The sequence below is a fragment of the Aethalodelphis obliquidens genome, unplaced genomic scaffold, assembly GCF_003676395.1.
Source record: "Aethalodelphis obliquidens isolate GAN/ISIS:26980383/991018 unplaced genomic scaffold, ASM367639v1 scaffold81, whole genome shotgun sequence".
NCBI lineage: Eukaryota > Metazoa > Chordata > Mammalia > Artiodactyla > Delphinidae > Aethalodelphis > Aethalodelphis obliquidens.
Window position 1 is genome coordinate 3617773 of NW_020838025.1, and position 24412 is coordinate 3642184.

The following is a 24412-nucleotide window of genomic DNA, read 5'->3' on the forward strand; positions in this document are numbered from 1 at the left end:
AAGGTAGCCTTCCCACTGTGTTCTAAGACATCAGACACCCAAAACACACATTCAGACTAAAAACACTTCGCCCTGCCCTCGTACCTTGTTTCTGCACCTGCACCCTTACTGATGGAGAGGAAAGAGAGCTATTTGCAATAGTTATATCTGTCCTTTTCTGTGGGAAAGATCTAGTGTGGGCAAGCTCTAGTAATTCATCCAGTTAAAGTCCTAAAGACTGGATCCCCTGTGGAGAGGTTCGTAAAACAGTATTTATTTTGTACTGAACAAGAAAGCAGGGTTCCTAGAGGTGGTTTATGCCCTGTGTAGGAAGCGTGCTGTTCGCACAGGGAAAATCCAAACTTTTTTTCCCCATTATATTATTTAAGTAACAGAGAGATAAATACCAGTGGTGGTAGTGGAGTATACATAATGATAGCATACTTTAAATCGTATGACTGTCTAATAAAATAAACAAACTTTGAAGAGTAATTAGGCAAACGTGAAGTGGATAATTACAAAGTTCCAATTATGTTATATGGTGACATAATACAAAGGCATAGCTTCACTGTAAAAGCTATGTAAAAAGCTTGGTGACAGAGCACCCCAAGTGAAGGCATTATGGAGTAAAGACCCAGTTTTCTTTTTACTTGAAACCGTTTGGAGACGTGGGTAGCCTCCCCTACCTACTGCAATTATTCTTCTGAATAACGTAAGAAAAGATCGGCCACTACTATGCCATGATTTTTAATCATCATGTAAATATGAGTACCCAGAGCCAACTATAAGCTTGAAAAAGGATGGAACTGGGGGAATGGACCTCTTCCAGCCTAAGGGTTTTCCAACTCATTCTTCAATACTTTATGTATGACTGCTGTGGAAAATTTGGGAAATACGAAAAGAAGAGGAGCAAATGAAATCACCTCTATCTATCTAGAGAAGGTGCTATTTTCATGCAAGCATTACTATAAATGGGACCAAGGCCTTAAAATTTCAATGTGCTTATTCATATTTCAACGTGACAGTCATTCGGGGGAGGAAACCCTCTGCTGACAGTGCCGTGTACGACTGTGATAAAGACCGTGCTGAGGGGAAGACAAACGACAGCACAATGGGGGCAAACGCATTAGGGCTCTTTACCCCCGGTCTCTGTGGTGCTCTTCTTATTTAGGATTTTCAAAATATCTTTGGTAATTTTCTTCAACTGATGCCTCGCTTCTTCACGCTCTTTGCCCACTCCATAAAGAAGGATTGTGCGCTGGTTATACTCATGACTTGAAGATTCATCCTGAAAAACAGAAAATGCATTCTGAAACCCCTGTTTAAAGGATGGGGTTCGTGGACATGATATGCGCTGACCACAGCAGCTCCATGCTGGCTCGTGCGGTGGTGGCATCCCGCCCACCTTTCAATTCACCTCAACCTCCACTGGCAACACCCTTGTTTTTCCAGTTTGGAACTTGCTAAAGTAAAAAAAAAAAAAAAGTGCCAACTGACCTGAAGTCTTAATAGAAGCAGTTGATGTGGGCGTACCTTACAGAGTAAGTTTTGACTCTTGATTGTTTAAAATTTAACATGGTATTAATTTCACATCCTATTACATACTATCTAGTTTAAATTTTTCCTTATGGAAAATGTTATTTCTTAGCAAGCTCAGTTTTCTACATGCATTAAACATCATTAAACATTTTATATTTAGAAAAAAGAGGATCCTCAAGTACTTTTATTACAAAAAAAAGTTCCATTTTACTTCCAATATGACTGTGTAAGACACATGTGTATTTCTTTCCAAATGGAAAACGACAGACAGCATGGGTCTCATTAGGTGTGAGGAAAATAGCTGGAAATGCAAACACGTTCTGACACTACCTTCCTCTTCTGGACCACCTTCCCACACCTGCCCCACAGACACAGTGAATTCAAGCACTATTTTTCCCACAAGGGAGAGGAAATTACTTAGTCACACCATCACAAAAACAAACACACCGCTAAACACATTCTTTAGCCAGAGTTAAAGAGTCCAGGATGTGTCCTCTCTTATGCCTGGTTTTGAATTTTTCTATCTAAATTTCTCTCTTGGATCCTATACTCTTCCATTTTCTTAGTGAAATTCCTAGCTCTACGTTTCAGTTCATCTCCTTTTCTTACCATTTGTACATGTTTGCCCATGCGAGGTACTTACTCTCCCTAACAGTATCTATCCCTAAGGAGCTCACGTGCGAAAAGTTTTGTCCCAGGGAAAACAAACTGCACTGTGTGCACGTTAAATTAGTAATGGCTGCAAAAAAGAGCAAAGTCCTTGTGACCTGGAGAACGACAATGTTCAATTTGGAGTACTCCACGTGTGTACTCTGCACAAAGTAGCATTTTGCTTCTTTAGCCTTGAAGTAAGAGCCTGTTTCTTCTCAGTTTCTGTCACTGTTCTCTCAGTCTCTTTTTGTCATGCTGTCTTTCTCTCACCTGCCTGCATTCAAAGCACCACTTCTTGCACCGGTTCCTTTTTTTTATAACATTCTATCAGAAATATACATTTGCATACTCTGCCAATCTATCTTGCTACCAAGTCCCCCGATAATTAATATTTCAGGTTGTTCAAACCGAGTAAGTCTTTTCTAGAAGCTGTTATTTAATACCTTGAGTTTCAAAATCTCCTCCGAAGTTTCAAAAGGCAGACCTAACCACAGGACAAAGTTGACATAGGTAGTGATTGCTATATCTCAGTGACCTGAGCTACTTTGTCAATCTCCAATTTTTGTTGTCATCACACAGCATTACTGATATACTTCCTGGTGGGGTGTGTACATATAGGCAAGCCCTATAAAGGGGACAGAAGGGCGATGAGGAAACTGCACAAAACTCAGATGTCAGTCATGTGCCCTGTCATGTCATGTGACATGTGATTGTTTTCAGTTAAGGCATCTGTCAAATGGTTCTAATGTAAACCTGTTGTGTGAGGGGTGATGGAAAGATGTTAGCAACAGCTGTTTAGAGTACCTACCTACAGCAAGACAAGGTACTAAAGAACTCTGAGAAAATGCAAGGATGAATGTTCCCTGATTTAAGGAGTACAGCTTCAGTATCATAGAGATAGCACCTGCAGCGTTCGAACCCCAAACAGGGATGGTGACGGAAGGTATCCTGGAAAGACCCATGTGTTCTATGAACACGGGGTACTGTGGCTTCATATTGGCCCAATAACAACCCGAGCTCAGGGTAAGAGAGAGCTGTGCCTGCGTCCAGGGTGTGTCACCTGCCAACGCCATGGCCCAAGATAATGAGCCTTTTTGAGCCTCAGATTCTTCCTCTGAAAAACGGTTAACACTACATACCTTATAAGGTTTTGGTGAGAGTGGGGATCTGTCTGTAAAATGCTTAGTGGCATATCAGACACAGCACCCCCTGCTGTCCATTGATATTACTGCACCTCCACGCCTGCCCTGCAGGCACCCCACAGCCACGCTGTGCTGCATTGCTCAACATTTCCCGAAGGTGCCGGGCACTTCCTTCCTTTGCTGGTCTCCTCCCGCCACCTGAAATACTCTCAACAGCCTCAAGTGCACGTGTGGAAATGCTATGCATGATGACAGCGTCAGGTCCCTCCCTCTGTCAACTCACTTTAGCGAAAGCCCTCACTGCAGAGGGAGGTGTGCGGACAAGCGACTTTGGAGCATTTATCGCTGTGTAATTCACCTATTTTCTAGGTATCTGTTTAATGTCTGTCTTCCTCACTAGACCATTCACATTTATATTTTCCTTAATGGCACTGACTAGGCACTTAATATTTGTTGAATGCATGAAATAATGAGTAAACAAGTGGATTAATGAAGAAACATGTGACTAAAAGAATAGGGCAGGGATGAAGAAAAAAAAAAACTAGTTTAGTAGGAAACTTAACCTGATAACTAAGTGTTTAAAAAAACTGAAGAGGAAAAATGAAAGGCAGAGAGAAGTTTAGACCAAAAAAGTCTGTAGGGTGTAAACTAGGTCTTAGTGGTGGGAATAAAAAATAAGAAGCAAAATCAAGAGGTATCTGAGGAAGTTAGGAAAGGATCAGGCATCTGAGTGAATGTGCATCTCACTGGATTTCAAGACGGACTCACTAGATACAATCTGTTGGGGTCCGGGCGGGGACGGGGAAGGAGTAGGTTATAAGGGGGGAGCTCATAAATTCACCGTTAGGTGAGAGGAATTCAAGGGGTAGGTGGAAATGTATTACAAGTGTCTAGTAGGTGGTTTGACGGCAGGTCTAATGCAGAAGTGACAGCTTACGGATAAGAGCACTATGTAACTGGAAGGCATTCAAAACCTCCATGTTCTCTTTGGGCAGGGGTTGGGAGGGAAAACAGCTGCAATAGTGAAGGGGATAAATAAACCATCAAATGATGGACACACACTCTCCATAGTTAATAAATAAGCAGACAAGTCAAGGTCACAAAAGGGAGGGAAGGGACAGTTAGCAACAGGGGTCATCAACAGTGTTGAATACAGTTAAGAAATCACAATGGGGCTTCCCTGGTGGCGCAGTGGTTGAGAGTCCGCCTGCCGATGCAGGGGACACGGGTTCGTGTCCCGGTCCGGGAAGATCCCACATGCCGCGGAGCGGCTGGGCCCGTGAGCCATGGCCGCTGAGCCTGCGCGTCCGGAGCCTGTGCTCCGCAACGGGAGAGGCCACAACAGTGAGAGGCTCGTGTACCGCAAAAACAAAAAACAAAAAAAACCAAACAAACAAAAAAAGAAAACCACATGTGTGAACCTCAAAAGAGAAGTTTCTCTAGAGTGGTAGGGGCAGAAGGTAGGAAACAGGAGGTTTAAGTAAGAGCAGATAGTGAAATGGTGAAGGTGTGGGAAGTAAACCACACTTACTAGTAGTTGGGTATAAAGAACAATGGCTTGAGAGAAAAGTGATCATTGTATTAGGATAACCAATGACAAACTGGTTTCAAAGCTATGCTTCAAATGAGTCTCCATAAAGGAAATCCGGACTGGAGGGCAGATAACTGACAAAGGAGATGGGTACCAGTGACCTCTTGTCTGGATTAAGTTCAAAAGACCAGGACATCTTTCCACTTAACCACAGACAAAAAAGAAAATTGGTGAAAATACAGGGAAATCTGGAGGTGAAGAAGTGAGGAACTTGAAGATGCTTGTATTAGTTCATTGGCTCTGTTATGTTCAGGGAATTGGGCCAGAAGCAAAGCAAAGCCATGAGGTGAGAGTAAGGGGATGGAATTAAAAAGCAAGAGAAGCCTGCAGTTAGCTGGGCGGGGTGGTGGGGGGAACCACCGGTCAACCTCCATATGGGGCATGACGACTGTGTTTCTGACAGTTAACATTTTTCAGGGAAACCGTGAGAGCCGTTACTCGTCTTCAAAGAGGAAAGGCAAACACGTTTTCAAAGCAACTCTTTTTCAATAGCCTACAAGATTGGTTTACATCAATTTTTTGTGCATGTAGAAAATGCACAAGTCTTTAAATAGCAACTTATACATGAGAATAAGGTCAATCTCAGAAAATGGACCAAATGTATCCAAAGGTATCAGTGAGTTCTCCTCTTTAAACTAGGTATTAAAACACCCTCAAGTTGCATAGTTGTAAAGATCAGTACCAAAGAATTATTCTCTTGTTGATACCCTGAAGGACACGTTTGTGGGGTGGAGAAAGAATCCATAGGAGAGTCCGTGGAAGTCTAGCTAACCCCTTTCACGCTAGCCCCCTGCTGTCCTTGGGTTAAACAGGTCACCCCCCCTGAGTTCTGAACATCTCATCCTCCACATCAATTACTTTCTTTCTTCAGATAATATCTCACACTCAAACTTAACTGATCTTTTAAAAACTTAGGAGGACGCACATCCAAAAACTCTGGAAGGATTGTTGTACCAACAATCGATTGTTGTACCAACAATCGATGTCCTTGATGTCCCTTGAGCCAAATGTCCTGAAAAGGGAAAACTTGGAGTTAACTGAAGCCTGATATTAGTCATCTTCATTTCTTTAAAATGAGTGATTAGAAATGTTGCCAAAACGTGTGTGTGTGTTCACAAGGATGCGATAATGGTGGTGAGATTATCAGAGCCATGTACTCTCCTTTCACCTCCAATCATTATTTCTTTCAGCTGAAGCTTTCAATGTACCACGTTATTCTGTTTAGAATAAAATAAATTCAAATCAATGTTACAGCAGTAATAAGCCTTGGGCTGGTGGCGGGGGGGAGATGGGCGTGCACACTGTGGAGAGGCTGTGTGAAAGGAACAAGGAGATCAGTAGCTTCTCAGTATAACTACACCTGACCTGGAGTGACTCTTTCTAATTCAAGAAAATCGGAGACTCCTTTACTTAGATTTGTGAAGGAAAGCTTTGTTCAAAAATAGCTTATAGTCCCCAGTGTGGCCAAAATGAGGCCTTTATCCAACAAACTCAGAGCATCCCAGGAGCATAACGGCCGTCAAGCAGTTTAACGGTATATACTAGTCCTCTACTTTCAGGCAGAACACTCAAGACAAGGCTGACAAATAACTGCATCACCAGAGGTAGTATTCTTTTCTTGCTAAACACTGCAATGCCCAAGACTCCTTGCTTTTGGAATTTATCTTATATCTAACCTGAATTTGTACGCGCTAACAGGTAAAGCCAAGCTAGATGACGTAAGAACTGGCTTAGAATGCATGTGCTCCATCCAAACCTTCACTAATGTCAAAATGACTGCATCTCAAAACTGTAAGATGTTGGAACTAAAACAGCCTAAGAGCTCATCCAATGGCTTAATGACCTCTCCATCCTTCTGTCCCAACCCGGTTTCACAAGGACCACAGGGTCCTTCCATTTCAGGGCATGGCCCTCTCTGTTCACAGTAATCCTATTTGAAGCAAATACATATTTTCAGATAAACAGACTCGATAAAATAAAGAAACCAATTAAACCACTTGCATGTAAAAATTCTAGGGTATATAGAATTACTTCACTCTTCCAGTCATCCTCCACTGAGTAAATACTATTAGAGAAGGTTTACAGATGGGTGTGGTTGTGAGTTAAAATCAGAGGAAAGAGAAAGTTAATTTAGATCAAGAACTGGAGCCTTTCATTTACCCCTCAAATCCCTAGTCATAGCCCTTTAGGAATCTGGAAATATAAATTCTCCATAAAGTAGCATGAATTAGTGTTCCTTTATATGGCATATTAATTTGCTGAAAATAGTCATGATTTTTCTTTTTTTTTTTTTCCAAAAGCCTTGTTTCATCCAAAGGTCTTAGAAACACTTCACAAACATCCTTTAAAGTTGACAATCTGGTGTGAAGGCAAGCATGACTCCTACCTTCTTCAAAGTGTAGCCATTCCATTCATGGCATTGACCTCTTACTGTTGGGCCTCAATGTAGGGGTGGGGCATGTAGGGAGGGGTTGTGGAGACAGTGAGATGGGGAAGATTTTTGTACACAGTGGTCACAGATGCAGGCTCTGGAATCAGACAGTATGGGTTGAACAGGATCTCTAACTTCGCTGCTCTGCTCCTTAGTTTCCATCATCCAGAGAATAGAAACAAGATGACTATCTACTTCACAGAACAGTTGAGATCATAAAATGTTAGTTAATTCATGACAACATAAGAAATCAAAAGTTGGCTGTTACTATTCTGAAGTGTATGTAGCATAAAAGGTTTTTCAGAAAGTATGCTGTCTCTCTAAACCAACAAATAAGTTAATCTTCTAAAAGTATAGCATCAAAGTGACACCTCTAGATGACTAACAGATGGGGATCATCACGTGACTGACGTTTCCAACTGAAATTACCCAAATTCATAGCTTGATTTCAAATCCATAATGCCAACAAAATTCTCAGGTAGTTTAAATCAGTGGTCTTCAACCTTGAGTGTGTATGAGCACCACTTGGAAGGTTCATGTGAAACCACAGGTGAGGGGTGCATTCCTGAGTTTCTGATCCACTGGGGCTAGGTTGGTGCCCAAGAAAGTGCATTTCTCCTGATTCCCCAGGTGACGCTGAGCTGCTGTTCTGTACTTTGAAAACCATCCTTGAAGATTACCTAACCTACACAGAGACAGACACACTCAAAACTCAGAAGAAAGAAATAACCAAAACATATGTTCACAGCAAAGACACCTACCCAAGTGGATCTGATGGTAGCAGAAGGACACTACAGTTGGAAATATCGTACGAGTGTGTACACGTGCGTGAGTGCCCACAATATTTACATAAAGGTAGTAGTGATTCCACAGTCCCTTCATTTAATGATATATTTCCCAAAAAAACAAAAGCAAAGTCAAAAGAAAAGTAATAATAATTTGTTTATATTTAAATTCTACTCAAGAAAAGCATGAAAGACACTATATAATAAGCCTGGCAATGGATACAACTGTTTCTCTTTCTTAATGTAATTTTAGAATCTTAAAATTTATAATGGGGGGAAACTGTGTCACCTACAAAGAGTTGCTCAAACACAGATTTAAAATACTGACATTATTAACCAGGAAAAAAACAAAGAGCAAGAAACCTAACATCCCTAACGAGCACACATTAGGAGTTAAAATGTGATTACTTGTTAAAAGGCAATATATCACCCAGTGTTGAGCACATGTGTTTCCAGGTAAATGAACATCTGAGAAAGCAAGTTTGCAACCTTCTCCAGGAAGCAGACGTTGACAGGCTTGATCTCCACTTGGATTTATCATTTTCATGGGAAATAACCCAAAGAACTCACAAAGCATCAACTCTATGGCAGGTTTCAGTAAAAAGCCACAAGATTTTAAATTGCTTTTTAAAAGATGACTTCTCACCCACGCTGCCCCATATTTCCCAAGGAAATAAAAGCAGAAGTCCTAAAAGCAGCCAGACAGAAATACAGCGTCTGCATAGCTTTGAGTCCACGGTGTCTGAAGGTAATTTCTGATTGTGAAGTCCTCTTCCTCTCTCCCTCTATTTCTCTCCAGAACACTCCAGACCCTACTGATGAAAGCTCAGAAGACTGTCTATCATAAAGAGTGTAAACAGCTAAACTAAGACATTAAAAGGAAAATAACCAGATGCCACTCTGCAGGTTTTATTAACTACCACATACTGGATACATTCAAATCCTTCAGAATCAACAGAGTAACCAGGTAACTTTATCTCTAGAAGTATCTGACAAGTATATGTATTTGCACTATGATGTGTGTGTGAGTTTTTTCAAGTTTTCTTAAAGTTGGAAAACTTTAATAGCAATATCATTGCAGGTACTTATGTGGAATATAAATTAAAATACAAGCTGCATTAATGATGTTAGAGATAACCATTAACTTCTTCACTAAAAAAAAAAAAAAATTTACACAGAACATGGAAATAAAATTCAAATGGTCTTACTTATTTTACCTTGAGTGTAAAATGAAATTTAATATAGATAGAGGGAGCCGAAATTCTCAATACCAAGAATACTTATTAAATAAGTTACAGTCTACGCAAAATGAGCATTCCCAAAGTAGAATTTCCAAAACCATCAGGGCATAAACAAAGGCAAATAGCAGTAGCAAGGAAGGTTAAATCAGTGATCTTGTGTCAAATACTAGGGTTTATTTAGGTTTGTTTGTTTGTTTGTTTTTTTAAGTTAAACAGGTGAGGAGGTATTGAAAATTGAAGCCATATTGTGACATGAATCTTCACTTGTTCTACTTTCAGTAATTAAAGGATGGAAAAAAGAATTCCACTGACATTTGGGGGAACTTAGCGCTGCCTTTGTTATATTTAAATCTTTTAAATGGAAGGATTTTTTTTTAATTTAGATATTTGTACTTTAACATTACCATGTCATATTTAGGAATAATACTTTACATAGAATCAATTCCATTTGTTTTTGATGAATTAAAATTTTACAAATTTCATTTTAAATTTCAAAACTTAGATGCCAAATAATGTATTCAAGTCAAGTGTTAATTTCCTTTATAGCTGCCTGTTGTGGTATAACAACCTATGGAACCAGACAAGGACATGATTTTGGTATTTTATTTTAATTATATACACTCTATAAATCTAGAAAGTATGCCCAGGCTGTTTTGAGGAATGCCATCTGATGACTACATACAGAAGCCATTTCCTTATTTTTTTAGCATTTAAAAATTTGCACTGAATGATATTCAAGAAAACATATGTAAAACCTTAAAATTTACTGAGCAAAGTTGGAAAAGAGATACACATGGGTTAAAATATTTGGAGCTAAAGAATAGTCTCTATGAGGCTGATTTTCGAACGGATGACTGAGCAATAGAGAAGCAGAAATACCTTCCAATTATAAAAGAAAAAAATGTTTTCTGCTTTTTATTTATTTAACAACAATTTTTCCACAAGTGATGTTATACCAATTTCTTTTCACTTTTTACTTTTAAAATTCTACTCAGCAATTATCGGTCATTTCTCCTTAGAACCCTTTGAAGGTACTAGAGGAAAATGAAGTCCAGGAACAAGGATGGTGTAGGAAAAGTGACTGAATAGAAACAAAAAAAGTTAGAAGGCGTGGAAATGAAGCTGCAGAAGAACAAAGCACAGTCCGAGTATTTCTCTTCTAGTTTTTATGTATGTGCACTTTTGCCTAAGATCAATAAATGTCCTATAAGAGGCAAAAATTCAAAAAACAAGAAACACAAAGTAGCCACACTTTCACACAATGTTCTTCAGGCTATTTTATTTTGCTACAGATAAAGTATTTGTCACCATGAAATATTTTGAGATTTAATTTTCTGTGTTCTTACTGTCCCAGTGAAGCTCAGACACCTCAATTTTTCTGTGTTCTTACTAACTCCGACCCAGTGGGGATCAGACACCTCAACTTTTCTGTGTTCTTACTAACTCCGACCCAGTGAGGATCAGACACCTCAATTTTTGTCCAAAAATGTTACCCCCCGAGATGAGAGTGAAATCAAAGATCTGGGACTGAAAATAATCACGCCCTCTGTCCCCCTCTAGGTAGCCAAGGAGAAACACAAGCCATGGACAACCTCACCACTGCGGCTGGGAATGGCAGCCTGTGCACCCGAGATTACAAAATCACCCAGGTCCTCTTCCCGCTCTTCTACACCGTGCTGTTTTTCGTTGGACTCATCACAAACAGCCTGGCAATGAGGATTTTCTTTCAAATCCACAGTAAATCCAACTTTATTATTTTCCTTAAGAACACAGTCATTTCTGATCTTCTCATGATTCTGACTTTTCCATTCAAAATCCTCAGCGATGCCAAACTGGGAACAGGACCGCTGAGAGCCTTTGTGTGCCAAGTGACCTCCGTTGTATTTTATTTCACGATGTATATCAGTATCTCATTCCTAGGACTGATAACTATCGATCGCTACCAGAAGACCACCAGGCCATTTAAAACATCCAACCCCAACAATCTCCTGGGGGCTAAGATTCTCTCTGTCGTCATCTGGGCATTCATGTTCTTACTCTCCTTGCCTAACATGATTCTGACCAACAGGAGGCCCAGTGACAAGAATGTGAAGAAATGCTCATTCCTGAAATCAGAGTTTGGTCTGGTCTGGCATGAAATAGTCAATTACATCTGTCAAGTCATTTTCTGGATTAATTTTCTAATTGTCATTGTATGCTACACGCTCATTACAAAAGAACTGTACAAGTCATACGTGAGAACAAGGGGCGTCGGCAAAGTCCCCAAGAAAAAGGTAAACATCAAAGTTTTCATTATCATTGCTGTATTTTTTATTTGTTTCGTTCCTTTCCATTTTGCCCGAATTCCCTACACCCTGAGTCAAACCCGGGATGTCTTTGACTGCTCTGCTGAGAATACTCTGTTCTACGTCAAAGAGAGCACTCTCTGGTTAACTTCCTTAAATGCGTGCCTGGATCCATTCATCTACTTTTTCCTTTGCAAATCCTTCAAAAATTCCTTGATGAGTATGCTGAGATGCTCCAATTCTGCATCCCATAAAAACAGGAAAAAAGGACAGGATGGTGGTGACCCAAGTGAAGAGACCCCAATGTAAACAAACTGAGGTAGTACTTCAGTCTATTAGTGTTTGGAACTCCAAACAGGCAAGCACTATGTGAAAATATTAATACTGACTAAGAAGTAGCTGAGTTAGTCATGATGACTCTTGAAACAAGTAACAGAAGGTGACAAAAGCAATTTTCTTTTACTTGTCCGGTACTGAAAGCAATCTTAAAATGCAGAAAAGTAACTGAACATGTAGCTGTGTAGCAAAACAAACTGCACCCAGTCACCATGCCACATGCAAAACTACACAGAAGTCAGACGTGTGGAGTTTTGGCAAAATGGGTAAACATATAATAACATTTACGGTAATTTTTAAAATATATTACTGATCACAATGCTATTATCAACTTATTGTAATCAACTAAGAATGATAAATCTGATAAAATCTTCTGACCAAATATTATACTTATACACTTATATATGTATATATACTTAAACGTACTTACATATGTATATATATCACAGTCCCTTAACCAAATGCTGACCTATTGTGATACTCATAAGTAACTGGGACATGCAAAGAACAGTAACTACTAACTTTTAATTATAAGTAAAAACTTAAGGGATTTAAACTAATTGAAATGGTAATTGATGAGACTAAATTTTTTTTCATTAAGTAGAGGTTTTAAAACTACCTTCTCAAGAAAAAGAGCAAAAATAGGAAAGCTATTAAAATAGTTGCCTTATGACATCCTAATACCAAAAACTTATGAATATATCCTTAACACCAGAGAAACCAGTTTGCTACTACTTTGACAACTTCAGTAAATACAATACCATCATCGATACTTATCTTTATTAACTAGCTTCTAGAAACTGCCTGCGAGTTGGGTTAATGAACATTTCCCTTATGAGAAAAACAAGTTAAACATGATTATGCAGTTGAACAGTATAACTATTAGCAGGAAAGTGATGAAAATGTCTGGAATTACCTGTTTGTGTAGATAATAAAAAAATTACATTAAACTCTAAAACATACTTTGTGGGAATTTCTTTGTTCAAAGACACTAGATACTATGACTCATCTTTCATATATGCCTACATCAAACCCCTTTAAGAAACGACAGCTGCCAACACAATCCGTTTTATTGCACACTATTGGGCAAAATCTCTTCTGAAGGTGACGTCTCACATCCATTAGTTCATACGTAAATGAAAAAATAGGTCAAACTTATAATGTAGTCTGATTCCCCACAAGCCATATTATTTTTTATTATAAAAAAAGTACGTAACACACTTGGAAGTGGATACGATTCATCTCAGTTATTTAGGCTCCTCAGAGGTGATTCCCAAATACAAGGCATAGAAACCGATATCTAAATATAATGTGAGAAGAAATAAAAACGGTGAGTTGTAGGAAAAGGAAGTTCACTGAACTCCAATAATAATCTATTTTATTCTGCTGAGTTAAATTTCAGTACGTAGTTGAACTCATTTAACTCCCTAGATGGTAGCTATTCTCCAGCGGCCACATTTCCTTCTCTGGCACTTCTGCGAGCAAGCACTGGATGTCAGTGGAGATGCACATAGAGGCACGATCAAAAGAGATGCATATTCGACCTGCGGCTGGGCAAAGGCAGTAGCCATTTCTGCCAGATAAACCAAGGCAATTCACTCTCATGTCACATGAGTAAGCACATTCTGTAAGAATACCAGGATATCTGAGCTGGAAGAGAAACTAAGGATCAACTAACCGGACCATCTTACTTTGTATATGGGAAAAGTGAAGGGCAGGTTTACTCCTCAATCCAGTCAAGTCAGGGGTAGAGAGTGGATGAAAGCTGGCCACCTCACGGTGCCAGGATCACATGAGGTGTCGGGAAACTACAGGATGGGCAGAGATTTCCTGAACAATCTTCCATTTTGGATTAAACTCATTCACTGAGATGACAATTTCCACAAGAGAAAGAAAAAAAAAAAGCAAAACAGAAAAGCTAATGGTATTACAGTACTTTTGTGGAAAAGAAATTGTAAAATGTTTGGAATTATCTATGTTTTTATATATAACATGAAACATTTACATTAAACTCTAAATCACACTTTGTTGATACTTCTATATCAAACATCAAACTGATCCCATTCAAGACAGACTGAGAGATCAGTATTTATGGAGCACTCAATATACACAGAAAATGTCACTATCTCTAGCTTTAATAACTTTAATATACACAATACATGTCACATTTCACAATAACTTCGAGAGACAGAGAGAGAGACAGAGAGAGAGAGAGAGAGAGAGAGAGAGAGAGAGAGGGATGGAGAGAGGGAGATGCCAAATTTTGTAGACTCAGGTTCAGAAGATGAGACAAACAAAATGTAGTCTTGCCCATGGCCTTAGTGGCTAACAAGTCCTAAGGATGCTGGTTATTGGAAGTTTCTCTCAGTGGTTTCTTATATAAACAGTCATAGGCAGCCGTGACAAACTCTAGCCTACAAGCCAAATCTAGCCTAGCACCTGTTTTGTACAGCCTGTGACTTAAGAATGGTTTTTCCATTTTCAAATGTTTTCAGGAGGAAAATCAGGAGGAAGAATAAAACTTTACGTTGCATTAAACTATGAAATTCAAGTTTTTGTGTCCATAAGGTTTTATTAGCACACAGGCCACACCCACTCAGGTTTTACCTATGGCTGGTTTCCTGCTACAACAACAGGGTTGAATAGTTGTGACAGGCTGCAGGGTCACAAAACCTAAATATTTACTAACTGGCTGTTTAGAAGATTGACAGCCCCTGGACTAGAACTCTAAAAACAGGGAGAAAAGCCCTATGTAGAGAAAGAACCCCCTCTTCATGCCTCTCGATGTTTCAGCAGTTTTGCACTGAAAACACCTACAGGTTCCTACGGCTGACCTAGATGATATGGTAACACTCAAAGTGGGAACTGGGATTACAATGAGGCTGGTGGGAACTAAATATATGCAGGTATACTCGCAAGCCGATAAGTAAAGAGAAACAGCCTGACTTTTTTTTAGAAAATGGGAAAAGGGCAAGAAAAAAATCAATTTCCAGGAGAAATACAAATAGGCAATGAAAATATGAAAAGATATATACCCTCACTAATAAATAAATTTATATTTACATGACACGGCTTTTTTCACCTGTAAGTTTAGAACTGATTTAAAAGATTTTTAGTAATAGTGCTGGATAATCCTACTTGGTGAGACTATAAATGGGTCCAGTCTTTCTGGAAAGCTTTTTGAAAATATCATTCAACATTGCAATGCACAGCTTTTGACCCAGTAATCCCACTTCTAGGAAACTTCCTATAAATATATGTTGGAACAAAATACAAAAATACATGGAGAGGTATTTGCTCTACAGCATGTTTTCAACAGAGGAAAAATGGGGAAAAAAGAAAATCTAAACGTCCATCAGTAACAGCTTAACTAAACTATGGTACCTTTATATAGTGTAACTTTTAAAAAAAAAACTTGTTAGCAAATCTTCATGTACTAACATGGAACGAAACAAAGATCTAATATGTCAATACATAAATATATACGTATATATTTGCACACACACTGGTATGTATATGTAAAGGGAATTAACTTTCACTTTCTACTACATATGTCTATATTTGAATTCTTTACACTGGTTTTCCTTTTATAATAAAATTATGAAACTGGATATTAATATATGTGTTTCAGACAGTAGTGTGAATTTATTGCCTGTTTCCAGTTCTATGTAGAGATTTTCTAACATTAAATTTATTCATACACAGATCACTACAGTTAATGTTAAACTGCATAATTTATTTTAGATTATTACCACCTTGGGTTAATTCATTGTGGGATTTTAAACACTTTCATATAATCTGAGAAAGTACCGTGGTATCCTTCGATGGGAAGTAAAAGGCTCTTCTATGAGTACAGGAGTTCCCACTTTCCCTTTCATGCCAAATGAAAGCAAATACTTCCACATCTTTTCAATTGTCATTTATATGGTAGTGGTTACATCAACATGAACATTATACTGTTGACTCTGATCCAAAAGACAATCCCTAAGGAGACAGCAAATGCAAAAAGTAGTTTATTCCCATTTGGCAGGCTTCTAATTTCTACGACTTTTCCTTACATATTTGATTCTCTCCTGATCCTACTGCTATGAACCAATTTACGTTTTCAACCTGGCACCTCACTTTGAGACTAAGAGTTTCACAAGTCCCTGAAACTTTATAGTGGATTCTATCTCCTCACTCATCAATCAGTAATACCCAGCTCAAAAACTCCAGAATTTGGTAAACAATTCCACATTCAGCCTGTCTCTGGCTTCTGGCAGACAGGAGAGAGAGAGGCTGGTTCCAAGCGGGGGCTCTGAAACCAGACCATGAGGGTTTACAGTGGGCTTTGGTTGCAGGACTTTGGGCAAACTGCTTAACGTCTGCGCCTCCATTTTCTCATCTGTAAAATGGGACGGATCTCTGAGGCTGCTGTAAGAATTAAATAAGACCAGATAATCCCTTATAAAGTCTAGCTTGTGTGATTTAATTGGTTTTGACTAAATTCCCTTTGAGCTTGATAGGATTTTAAATGTTTAGTTTAGGAGCTTGCCAAATCGGAATAATTTCTAGGACCCTTCATCCGTTATCTTCTGTGATTCACTCCTGTCTTTTGTGCACTATCCCCACAGGTGCACACAGTATTCCATTTTTCTTTTAATTTCATTTAACAAGAAACTTACTAACACGTACCATTTGACGGACATTATTCAAAGCACCTGACAAACGTTCACTCATTTTATCCCCTTAACAACCCTATAAAGCAAATACTATTACTTATTTTCATTGTTAAGAGGGGGCACTGGTTTCACAGAGAGCATAAGTCACTTGACCAAAGTCACAAGTAAAGGTGGAATAAGGAAATGAACCCAGGCCCTCTGGCTCCTGAGGTGGTGCTCCTGTCCCATCACAGCCTCTAAGGTACGGCATCAAGGGTGAAGGACCCTCCCTCAGGGGGCACCAGCACCACTGCGAACTGGCGAAGAGACTGTTGGCTAATACGTTTGAAGCACGTGGACATAAAGGAGTGAGTGATTCGTTGGATACTTACTACAGTCAAACATTGTGAAACCTACTACATTTAAGAGAAGATACTTCTGTAACTCTAGAAATGCCACCGTAAATCAGTTCCTCCTCTTAGGTTTCCCACATTTCGGCATTTTGAAATTTGACCAAAAAGTGATTTCCAGTTTTCATATTATGAAACTATCTTGTACAGCATTTCCCTTGTTTAAATTGAAACTATTCTGAACCTGCATCTAAATAATGGATTTGGAGCCATTAGGAAATTTATACTTAATTGACATAGGTCTAATCCCTTTACTTAAATTTTTTTAAGTTTGCTTTTATTCTTTACTGAAGCAAATAAAAGGATATATGTTTAAATTATGTTCCGTTACATTAATAAAATCCAGAATCTGTATTTCCCAAGGATCAATTTATTTGAATCAAACACCAATTTTTCAGACTGTGCCACCACACTGGGTAGTTCCAACCAAAATTATCAGGCATCCTATTCCCTCATAAAAATGTCTGGTGGGATATGTAATTTTATTCTCAGAATTCCAAGCTAAGTCACCCAAAATGCTCGATCAAGCCAACGCGACGGTCTGGTCAAATTCTGTGGTAAAACTCATAGCAAGAAATATGAAGTGAAACTCACCATGGAGAACTCTACATTCCCTCATAGGATCTTCTGATTTCCTCTTTCCCTTTATCTATCTGGGGAGCAAACATTTCTTCACAGACAATAGCTTTCTCTATACAAAAGCAGCAATTACATACTTCCAAAAGTTTTATAGAACTTGACCCAATGTTGACTGATGAAATTCCTGAAGTTTTCAGCACTTGGCATACAATCACAAATAAAGAAGAGACTTCCAAAAATGGCTTTCTAATAAGTGAAACAGTACATCGCCATTTAAATCTGCAATTCGCTCACCAGAGCAGTGAGTGGCTAACATTTTTTTCATGCTTCATATATAGTCAGCACTATTCTAGGCACTCATCTCAGCCTCTCAACACTGAGGTATGTACTATTATTAAACCCATTATACAGATGGGGAAAATGAGGCACAGAGCTACTAAATCATTTGTCTATAATCTACTACCCAATAATTGGTGAATCTGGAATTCTAACCCCCCAAAATTTGGGTCTTATAGCCCTTAACTCTTAGACGATACATCCTCTTATCTCTCAGAGATCGAAAGACCAAAAGACTAAGATACATGTCTACAGAAATAATCAGGTCATACCTAATGAACACACATTTCTGAAAAAAGCAGGCTACAAGGATGCAGATGACGATGCTGTCTGATTTTAGAGTCAACTCTTATTCTCCTACAGTTTGGGGCTGTTTTCTGTACATTTCTCCCTATTATTATATACAAAAGGCACTAAAAATTCCATTGAACATGTAGAGAAGATAAACTGCAGGGAAGTTATTATATGAGAAAATATAAAAACAACTGCAACTAAACTGACTTACTCAAACCAGAGTAGATTAACAGTATATAAGTTTAAAATGAGAGAGCTTCCTTATTAGAAAATCCCCCAAAGGTTTGCATGTGAAGAGGTTCTAATGGATCACACTGCACACGTGAAAATGAGGAAGGAAACTGGGTATAAGAAAGCAGAACGACATTTGCTTCACATGGCCTTCATGGGCTGAACTAATGACTGCCTCGATCGGAAGACACTGAGCTGAGCATCCTCCCAAACAAAGGTGAATTTCAGCTGTTATTATGAGTGGCTTGCTTATAAATGATGGCATAGGTTCAAGGGGGAAAAAAATGCTTTAAGGTTAACATTCTACAAACCTTAGATTATGAGCCTAGGAAATTACATAATGTACAGCAATCTGACATGAGTAACTTTACCTCTTAGCCAGCTTTGTTTTACTGCCATGCCAAAAGCCGAACTTGTGAATGGGGTAGAACCAGTTATTTGGATTTCATCAGGGTGTGAAAGTAATGGTACTGTTACAAGTACCAAAAATGTACTATGTGCTTTAAAAATTCTGGCCAGAAACAACATGGGACTTCTCAAATGATCTATTAAATGGGATGAAGACATGTAAGGTGCTAACATGCTGCAAACCTAAAGTCTGCTTTTAACAAGTAGTGTTTTGAAATCATGAAATGCTTCTTGTTTTACTGTGTGTGTATGTTTATGTGTAACAGCTGACATTGGAAAGCATGAACGACACAGTGATGAAGGGCTTCAACGGGTCTGAGAGGTGCCCCAGGGACATGCAGGCAGCGCACCTGGTGTTCCCAGCCATCTACACTGTCGTTTTCTTCCTGGGCACCCTGCTGAACACTTTGGCCCTGTGGGTGTTCATTCACATCCCCAGCTCCTCCACCTTCATTGTCTACCTCAAAAATACTCTGGTGGCCGACTTGATCATGACGCTCATGCTTCCGTTTAAAATCCTCTCAGACGCGCGCCTCGGACCCTGGCAGCTCAGAGCCTTTGTGTGTCGTTTCTCTGCCATCGTCTTTTATGAGACCATGTATGTGGGCATCACACTGCTGGGGCTCATAGCCTTTGACAGGTTCCTCAAGATCATCAGACCTTTTGGAAAATTCTTCGTACAAAAACCTGCTTTTGCAAAAGTGGTCTCAACCCTCATCTGGCTCTTTTTGTTCCTCCTCTCCCTGCCAAATATGATCTTAAGCAACAAGGAAGCAACACCGTCATCTGTGAAAAAGTGTGCCTCCTTAAAGGGTCCTCTTGGGCTGAAATGGCATGAAGTGGTGAACTACATTTCCCAGTTCATTTTCTGGACTGTTTTTGTCCTAATGCTTCTATGCTATATGGTGATTGCAAAAAAGGTATACAATTCTTATAGAAAGTCCAAGAGGAAGGGGAGCAAAAACAGCAAAAGGCTAGAAGGTAAAGTATTTGTTGTCGTGGCTGTCTTCTTTGTGTGTTTCGCTCCATTTCATTTCGTCAGAGTCCCATATACTCACAGTCAAACCAACCGTAAGACTGACTGTCGACTGCAAAATCAACTGTTTCTAGCTAAAGAAACCACCCTTTTTTTGGCAGCAACTAACATTTGCATGGATCCCTTAATATATATATTCTTATGTAAAAAATTCACAGAGAGGCTACCATGTATGAGAGGGAGAAAGATTGCAGCATCCACCCAGGAAAATCCTACGAGTCAGTCAGACAATATAACCCTAAGCTGATAACTTTAGCATGGTTAACGATTGACTGACAAGACTTCAAAAGACAATTTACTTGGAAATCAAATGTAAGCAGTGAAAGAAAAGATGGCTTCGAGCAAATGCTTTCTTACATTTTACTATCCTCGCGTACAGAAAGGATTATATAAGTTTTAATTCCACGTAGATCTATTCATAAGCCGAAATGAAGTATCCGTAAGAGAATGCAACGGGAAGCAAACAGCCACTAGAAGTCACCTTTTCAAGAGTGTTCACTTACACTTTGGAAAAGATTTATCGTGGGGAAATGTATATTCCTAAAAATACATATCTTCTAATTATGAAAAATACATTCCTCCACTCTAAAACACCTCACATTCTTCTGCACATGTAATTCAAACAATGCTACTGCTTTTGTATCCCACCTGCTGATTTAAAAAGAAAAAAACCCGAAAAACCCACCTTGTGAGTCCTTTGGTGAAAACTGAGGCTAGAGGTTGAAAGGGATGCTAGATGTAAAGCGTCTGGGGAATAGGTCAGAAAGCCCAGATACCTGGTGAAGGCGCTTCTTCTTAGAGTTACAAACAGCCTCTTCCCCAGTACGCAGCTACACCGTAGGAGGCACGAGCAGCATTACTAAGCCACATAAAACATTGTACTGTAACACTTCGCTTACATCCTGAGTGTGTACAAATTCAAGGGCAAGAATACTGTATTCTGATTCTTTGGAATCGCCCCTCTGCCCAGCAAATACTCTAACGGTGGTTGAATATTCCACCTACTCAGCAAAGCCTTCCTGGGCCAGCACCTCCATGCTCCTTCCTCATGTCTCTGGGTGAAAATAATTACCTCTTCCACTGCTTGGGTATGTTAGGGCCCTCAATGCCGAGTTCCTTTTACTAGCTTGCTGTATTCTTTTTTTTTTTTTTTAATAGATTTATTTATTTATCTTTGGCTGCACTGGGTCTTCGTTGCTGTGAGCGGGCTTTCTCTAGTTACGGCGAGTGGAGGCTACTCTTTGTTGTGGTGCGGGGGCTTCTCACTGCGGTGGCGTCTCGTTGCGGAGCATGGGCTCTAGGCACGCGGGCTTCAGTGGTTGTGGCACGCGGGCTTCAGTAGTTGTGGCACGCGGGCTTCAGTAGTCGTGGCTCACGGGCTCAGTAGTTGTGGCCCGCGGGCTCTAGAGCGCAGGCTCAGTAGTTGTGGCGCGTGGGCTTAGTTGCTCCACGGCATGTGGGATCTTCCCAGACCAGGGCTCGAATCCGTGTCCCCTGCATTGGCAGGCAGATTCTTATCTACTGTGCCACCAGGGAAGTCCCTAGCTTGCTGTATTCTTGACTGCATCCTCCAAAGATGGTTAGGATTTTTTAAGAAAGACAACATATTTTGAAGACAGAAAATATGTCATGTTTTTTTGGTATCTCCCACAATACTTCCCACAGAGGATAAATTACAAATGTCTTAAATAGAATATGTCATCGTTATGCCATTCTTGGTACACATATAGATAGAACTGCTGACCCACGATCAGTAACATCTATACTGGGAAATTTTTAGAGGATGGTGACCTACTTGTACTTATTTACCTCCATATGTTTTCCTGAATCCCTCTGTGGTTCAAAAAAGAGCTGCTAAAGTATGTTTATCTGGAATTGTAGATGCTGATTTGCACCTTCTAGATAAAATGTACAAAGGAGTAGTCATGCTCTGTAGAAGTGCCACTAGTTCCAATACAACCATCAGACTGTGAACTCCAGGCCTCTTTCCATGGCCTCAAAGGCCCTGAAGGCCCTGGATCTTGTCCACCTTTCTGGCCTTTTTTCCTAAGCATTCTTCCATCCTTGGAAATTCATACTCTTGTGTAAGTTTATAATTATCAGAAAATGCCATGCTCCTTTTTTGCCCCCATGTCATTGCACTTGCAAATTTCCCTCTGACTCACCAAGAAAACTCTTATCCATCCGTGGAACCCTAAGTTGCCATCACTTAAACCATGAAATTTCATCTGGCTAAATTCCCACCACCACCTCAAATCCAATCACTCCATCATCTGTGTGTTGTCACACCTCAATTATTATAATGATCACACTGCTTTGTAATTACTGGCTCATACATGTATCAACTCTGTTCATACCTTATGTGTATTTTTGAGAACAGAAATTGTGTCTCATTGTGCAATCAATAAATATTTGATAAAATGCCAAACTGGCTTTATTTTTACATACTAGAGAAGCAAAAGGGAAGCCAATTTTCACTGATGTTTTTCTTATCAAATGATAATATAAACTTCTTGAAAGCTCAAGCTCTTTTTAGTTGGTCTCCTATGCATGTACACAGGGGCCTGGGAAGTGTGGGTGTTCTTGGGTTCACTAGTGAATGACCGGGAAGGAAGCAGGATTATTAAACAGTACACGTATAGCTTGGGGGCTAACGTCTATCATCATTTCAGTTTTAAAGCTATTGACAAAATGCTTTAGCTATGTATTGTCGGTTTTGGTTAAGTAAAATTTGTAACTGTAGCATATTACCATCACCAAAACTCTTAGAAAGTACTTTGACATCTGATTTTCATTTGCTAAAATAAAAGAATTAAGTCATGATAACTATTAGAGATGTCACTAAATCCATGTTACCTTTACTGAGTACATTATACAATCATGAGCAGACTCTAATAATGTATAAGTAACTGCATCTAAGCCACATTTCAAACTATGCTTGGGAATATGACCCATGTATTTCAGCTCTAATAATACTTTCAAAATACACTGAATGGATATAGATAATGAATATAATTTTTGGGAAAGATCTTTCAAGATAAAATTTCAATAGGAAATGTGTCCACCACAAATGCAAATATTTCATTAAATTATAATAATATTACAGTCAAAAGCAGAGTTCCTGACGTGTAAAATGAAATAATCTACCAAGAACTTAGAGAAGAGTCAGCTTAAAATCACATTCACAGAATGAAGAACAACTATTTGAGGAGAGCTTCCCAGACTAGCAATCACAAATACTAAAATCTAGAATACTTACAGAATGGGGAACTATACCATAGCCATTAATGAGACATAGAAGCGAGGGAAAAGTGGAAAAAAACATTAGTAGCTTTGGTAAAGTCTGTAAGCTCAGAGCACAATTAAGGGCTTCTGTCAAAAGCTAAACTGTCATCATTTTGACTGGATAAGGCCTTCCAAATACCCCTGATGCAGGAGAAGTGGGAGAGGATATTGTCCCATGCAGAATTAGTCTTCAGAAACCAAGAGAAATTACTGTAAAAGGGGAAGGAATTCTGCCCATTTTTTGATTGGGTTGTTTGCTGTGATGGTATTAAGCTGCATGAGTTGTTTGTAAATTTTGGAGACTAATCCCTTGTCAGTCACATCATTTGCAAATATTTTCTCCCAATCTGTGGGTTGTCTTTTCATTTTGTTTATGGTTTCCTTCGTTGTGCAAAAGCTTTTGAGTTTAATTAGGTTCCATTTGTTATTTTTATTTCCATTACTCTGGGAGACAAATCAAAAAACATTGCTGCGATTTATGTCAGAGAGTGCTCTGCCTAGGTTTTCCTCTAAGAGTTTTATAGTGTCCAGTCTCACATTTAGGTCTTTAATCCTCTTTGAGTTTATTTTTGTGTATGGTATTAGAGAATATTCTAGTTTCATTCTGTTACATGTAGCTGTCCAGTTTTCCCAGCACCATTTATTGAAGAGACTGTCTTTCCCCCACTGTATAGTCTTGCCTCCTTTGTCATAGATTAATTGACCACAGGTGCATGGGTTTATTTCTGGGCTTTCTATCCTGTTCCATTGATGTATTTTTTTATGTTCTGTGCCAGTACCATTACTGTTTTTATGACTGCAGCTTTGTAGAATAGTCTGAAGTCAGGGAGCCTGATTCCTCCAGCTCCTTTTTTCTTTCTCAAGATTCCTTTGGCTATTTGGGGTCTTTTGTGTTTCCATACAAACTGTGAAATTTTTTGTTCTAGTTCTGTGAAAAATGCCATTGGTAATTTGATAGGGATTGCACTGAATCTGTAGATTGCCTTGGGTAGTACAGTTATTTTGACAATATTGATTCTTCCAATCCAAGAACATGGTATATGTCTGTGTGGTCTGTGATTTGTTTCATCAGTGTCTTATAATTTTCAGAGTACAGGTCTTTTCTCTCTTTAGGTAGGTTTATTCCTAGGTATTTTATTCTTTTTGATGAGATCATAAATGGGATCGTTTCTTGAATTTCTCTCTCTGATCATTCACTGTTAGTGTAGAGAAA

At 39.1% G+C, this 24412-nt stretch overlaps 3 protein-coding genes across 5 annotated transcripts in view; 2 read left to right on the forward strand and 1 right to left on the reverse strand.

Moving 5' to 3' along the window:
• Positions 1 to 24412, reverse strand: part of MED12L (mediator complex subunit 12L) — a 330647-nt gene that overhangs the window by 80872 nt on the left and 225363 nt on the right. Inside the window, exon 17 of the mRNA XM_027092812.1 lies at positions 1120 to 1267. Coding sequence (XP_026948613.1) covers positions 1120 to 1267 — 148 coding nt within the window. The remainder of the gene's footprint in view (positions 1 to 1119; positions 1268 to 24412) is intronic.
• On the forward strand, positions 1379 to 12938 carry P2RY12 (purinergic receptor P2Y12). Of its 3 annotated transcripts, none has more exons than XM_027092820.1 (4): positions 1379 to 1520; positions 7964 to 8188; positions 8918 to 9085; positions 10920 to 12938. In XM_027092820.1, the coding sequence occupies exon 4, from the start codon at positions 10943 to 10945 to the stop codon at positions 11951 to 11953; it is 1011 nt and encodes a 336-aa protein (XP_026948621.1). In that variant the 5' UTR covers positions 1379 to 1520; positions 7964 to 8188; positions 8918 to 9085; positions 10920 to 10942; the 3' UTR covers positions 11954 to 12938. The 3 variants fall into 3 exon arrangements, with proteins under 3 accessions (XP_026948621.1, XP_026948623.1, XP_026948624.1); XM_027092822.1 differs by having other exon boundaries at positions 7964 to 8161; XM_027092823.1 differs by lacking the exon at positions 7964 to 8188.
• Positions 18580 to 20891, forward strand: P2RY13 (purinergic receptor P2Y13). The gene is made up of 2 exons (XM_027092825.1): positions 18580 to 18687; positions 19145 to 20891. Exon 2 carries the CDS (start codon positions 19160 to 19162, stop codon positions 20159 to 20161), a length of 1002 nt encoding a protein of 333 aa, XP_026948626.1. The 5' UTR covers positions 18580 to 18687; positions 19145 to 19159; the 3' UTR covers positions 20162 to 20891.

Excerpts from the sequence above, each read along its gene's own strand:
- P2RY12 (XM_027092820.1), top strand. The coding sequence starts at position 10,943 with ATGGACAACCTCACCACTGCGGCTGGGAATGGCAGCCTGTGCACCCGA.
- P2RY13 (XM_027092825.1), top strand. The coding sequence starts at position 19,160 with ATGAACGACACAGTGATGAAGGGCTTCAACGGGTCTGAGAGGTGCCCC.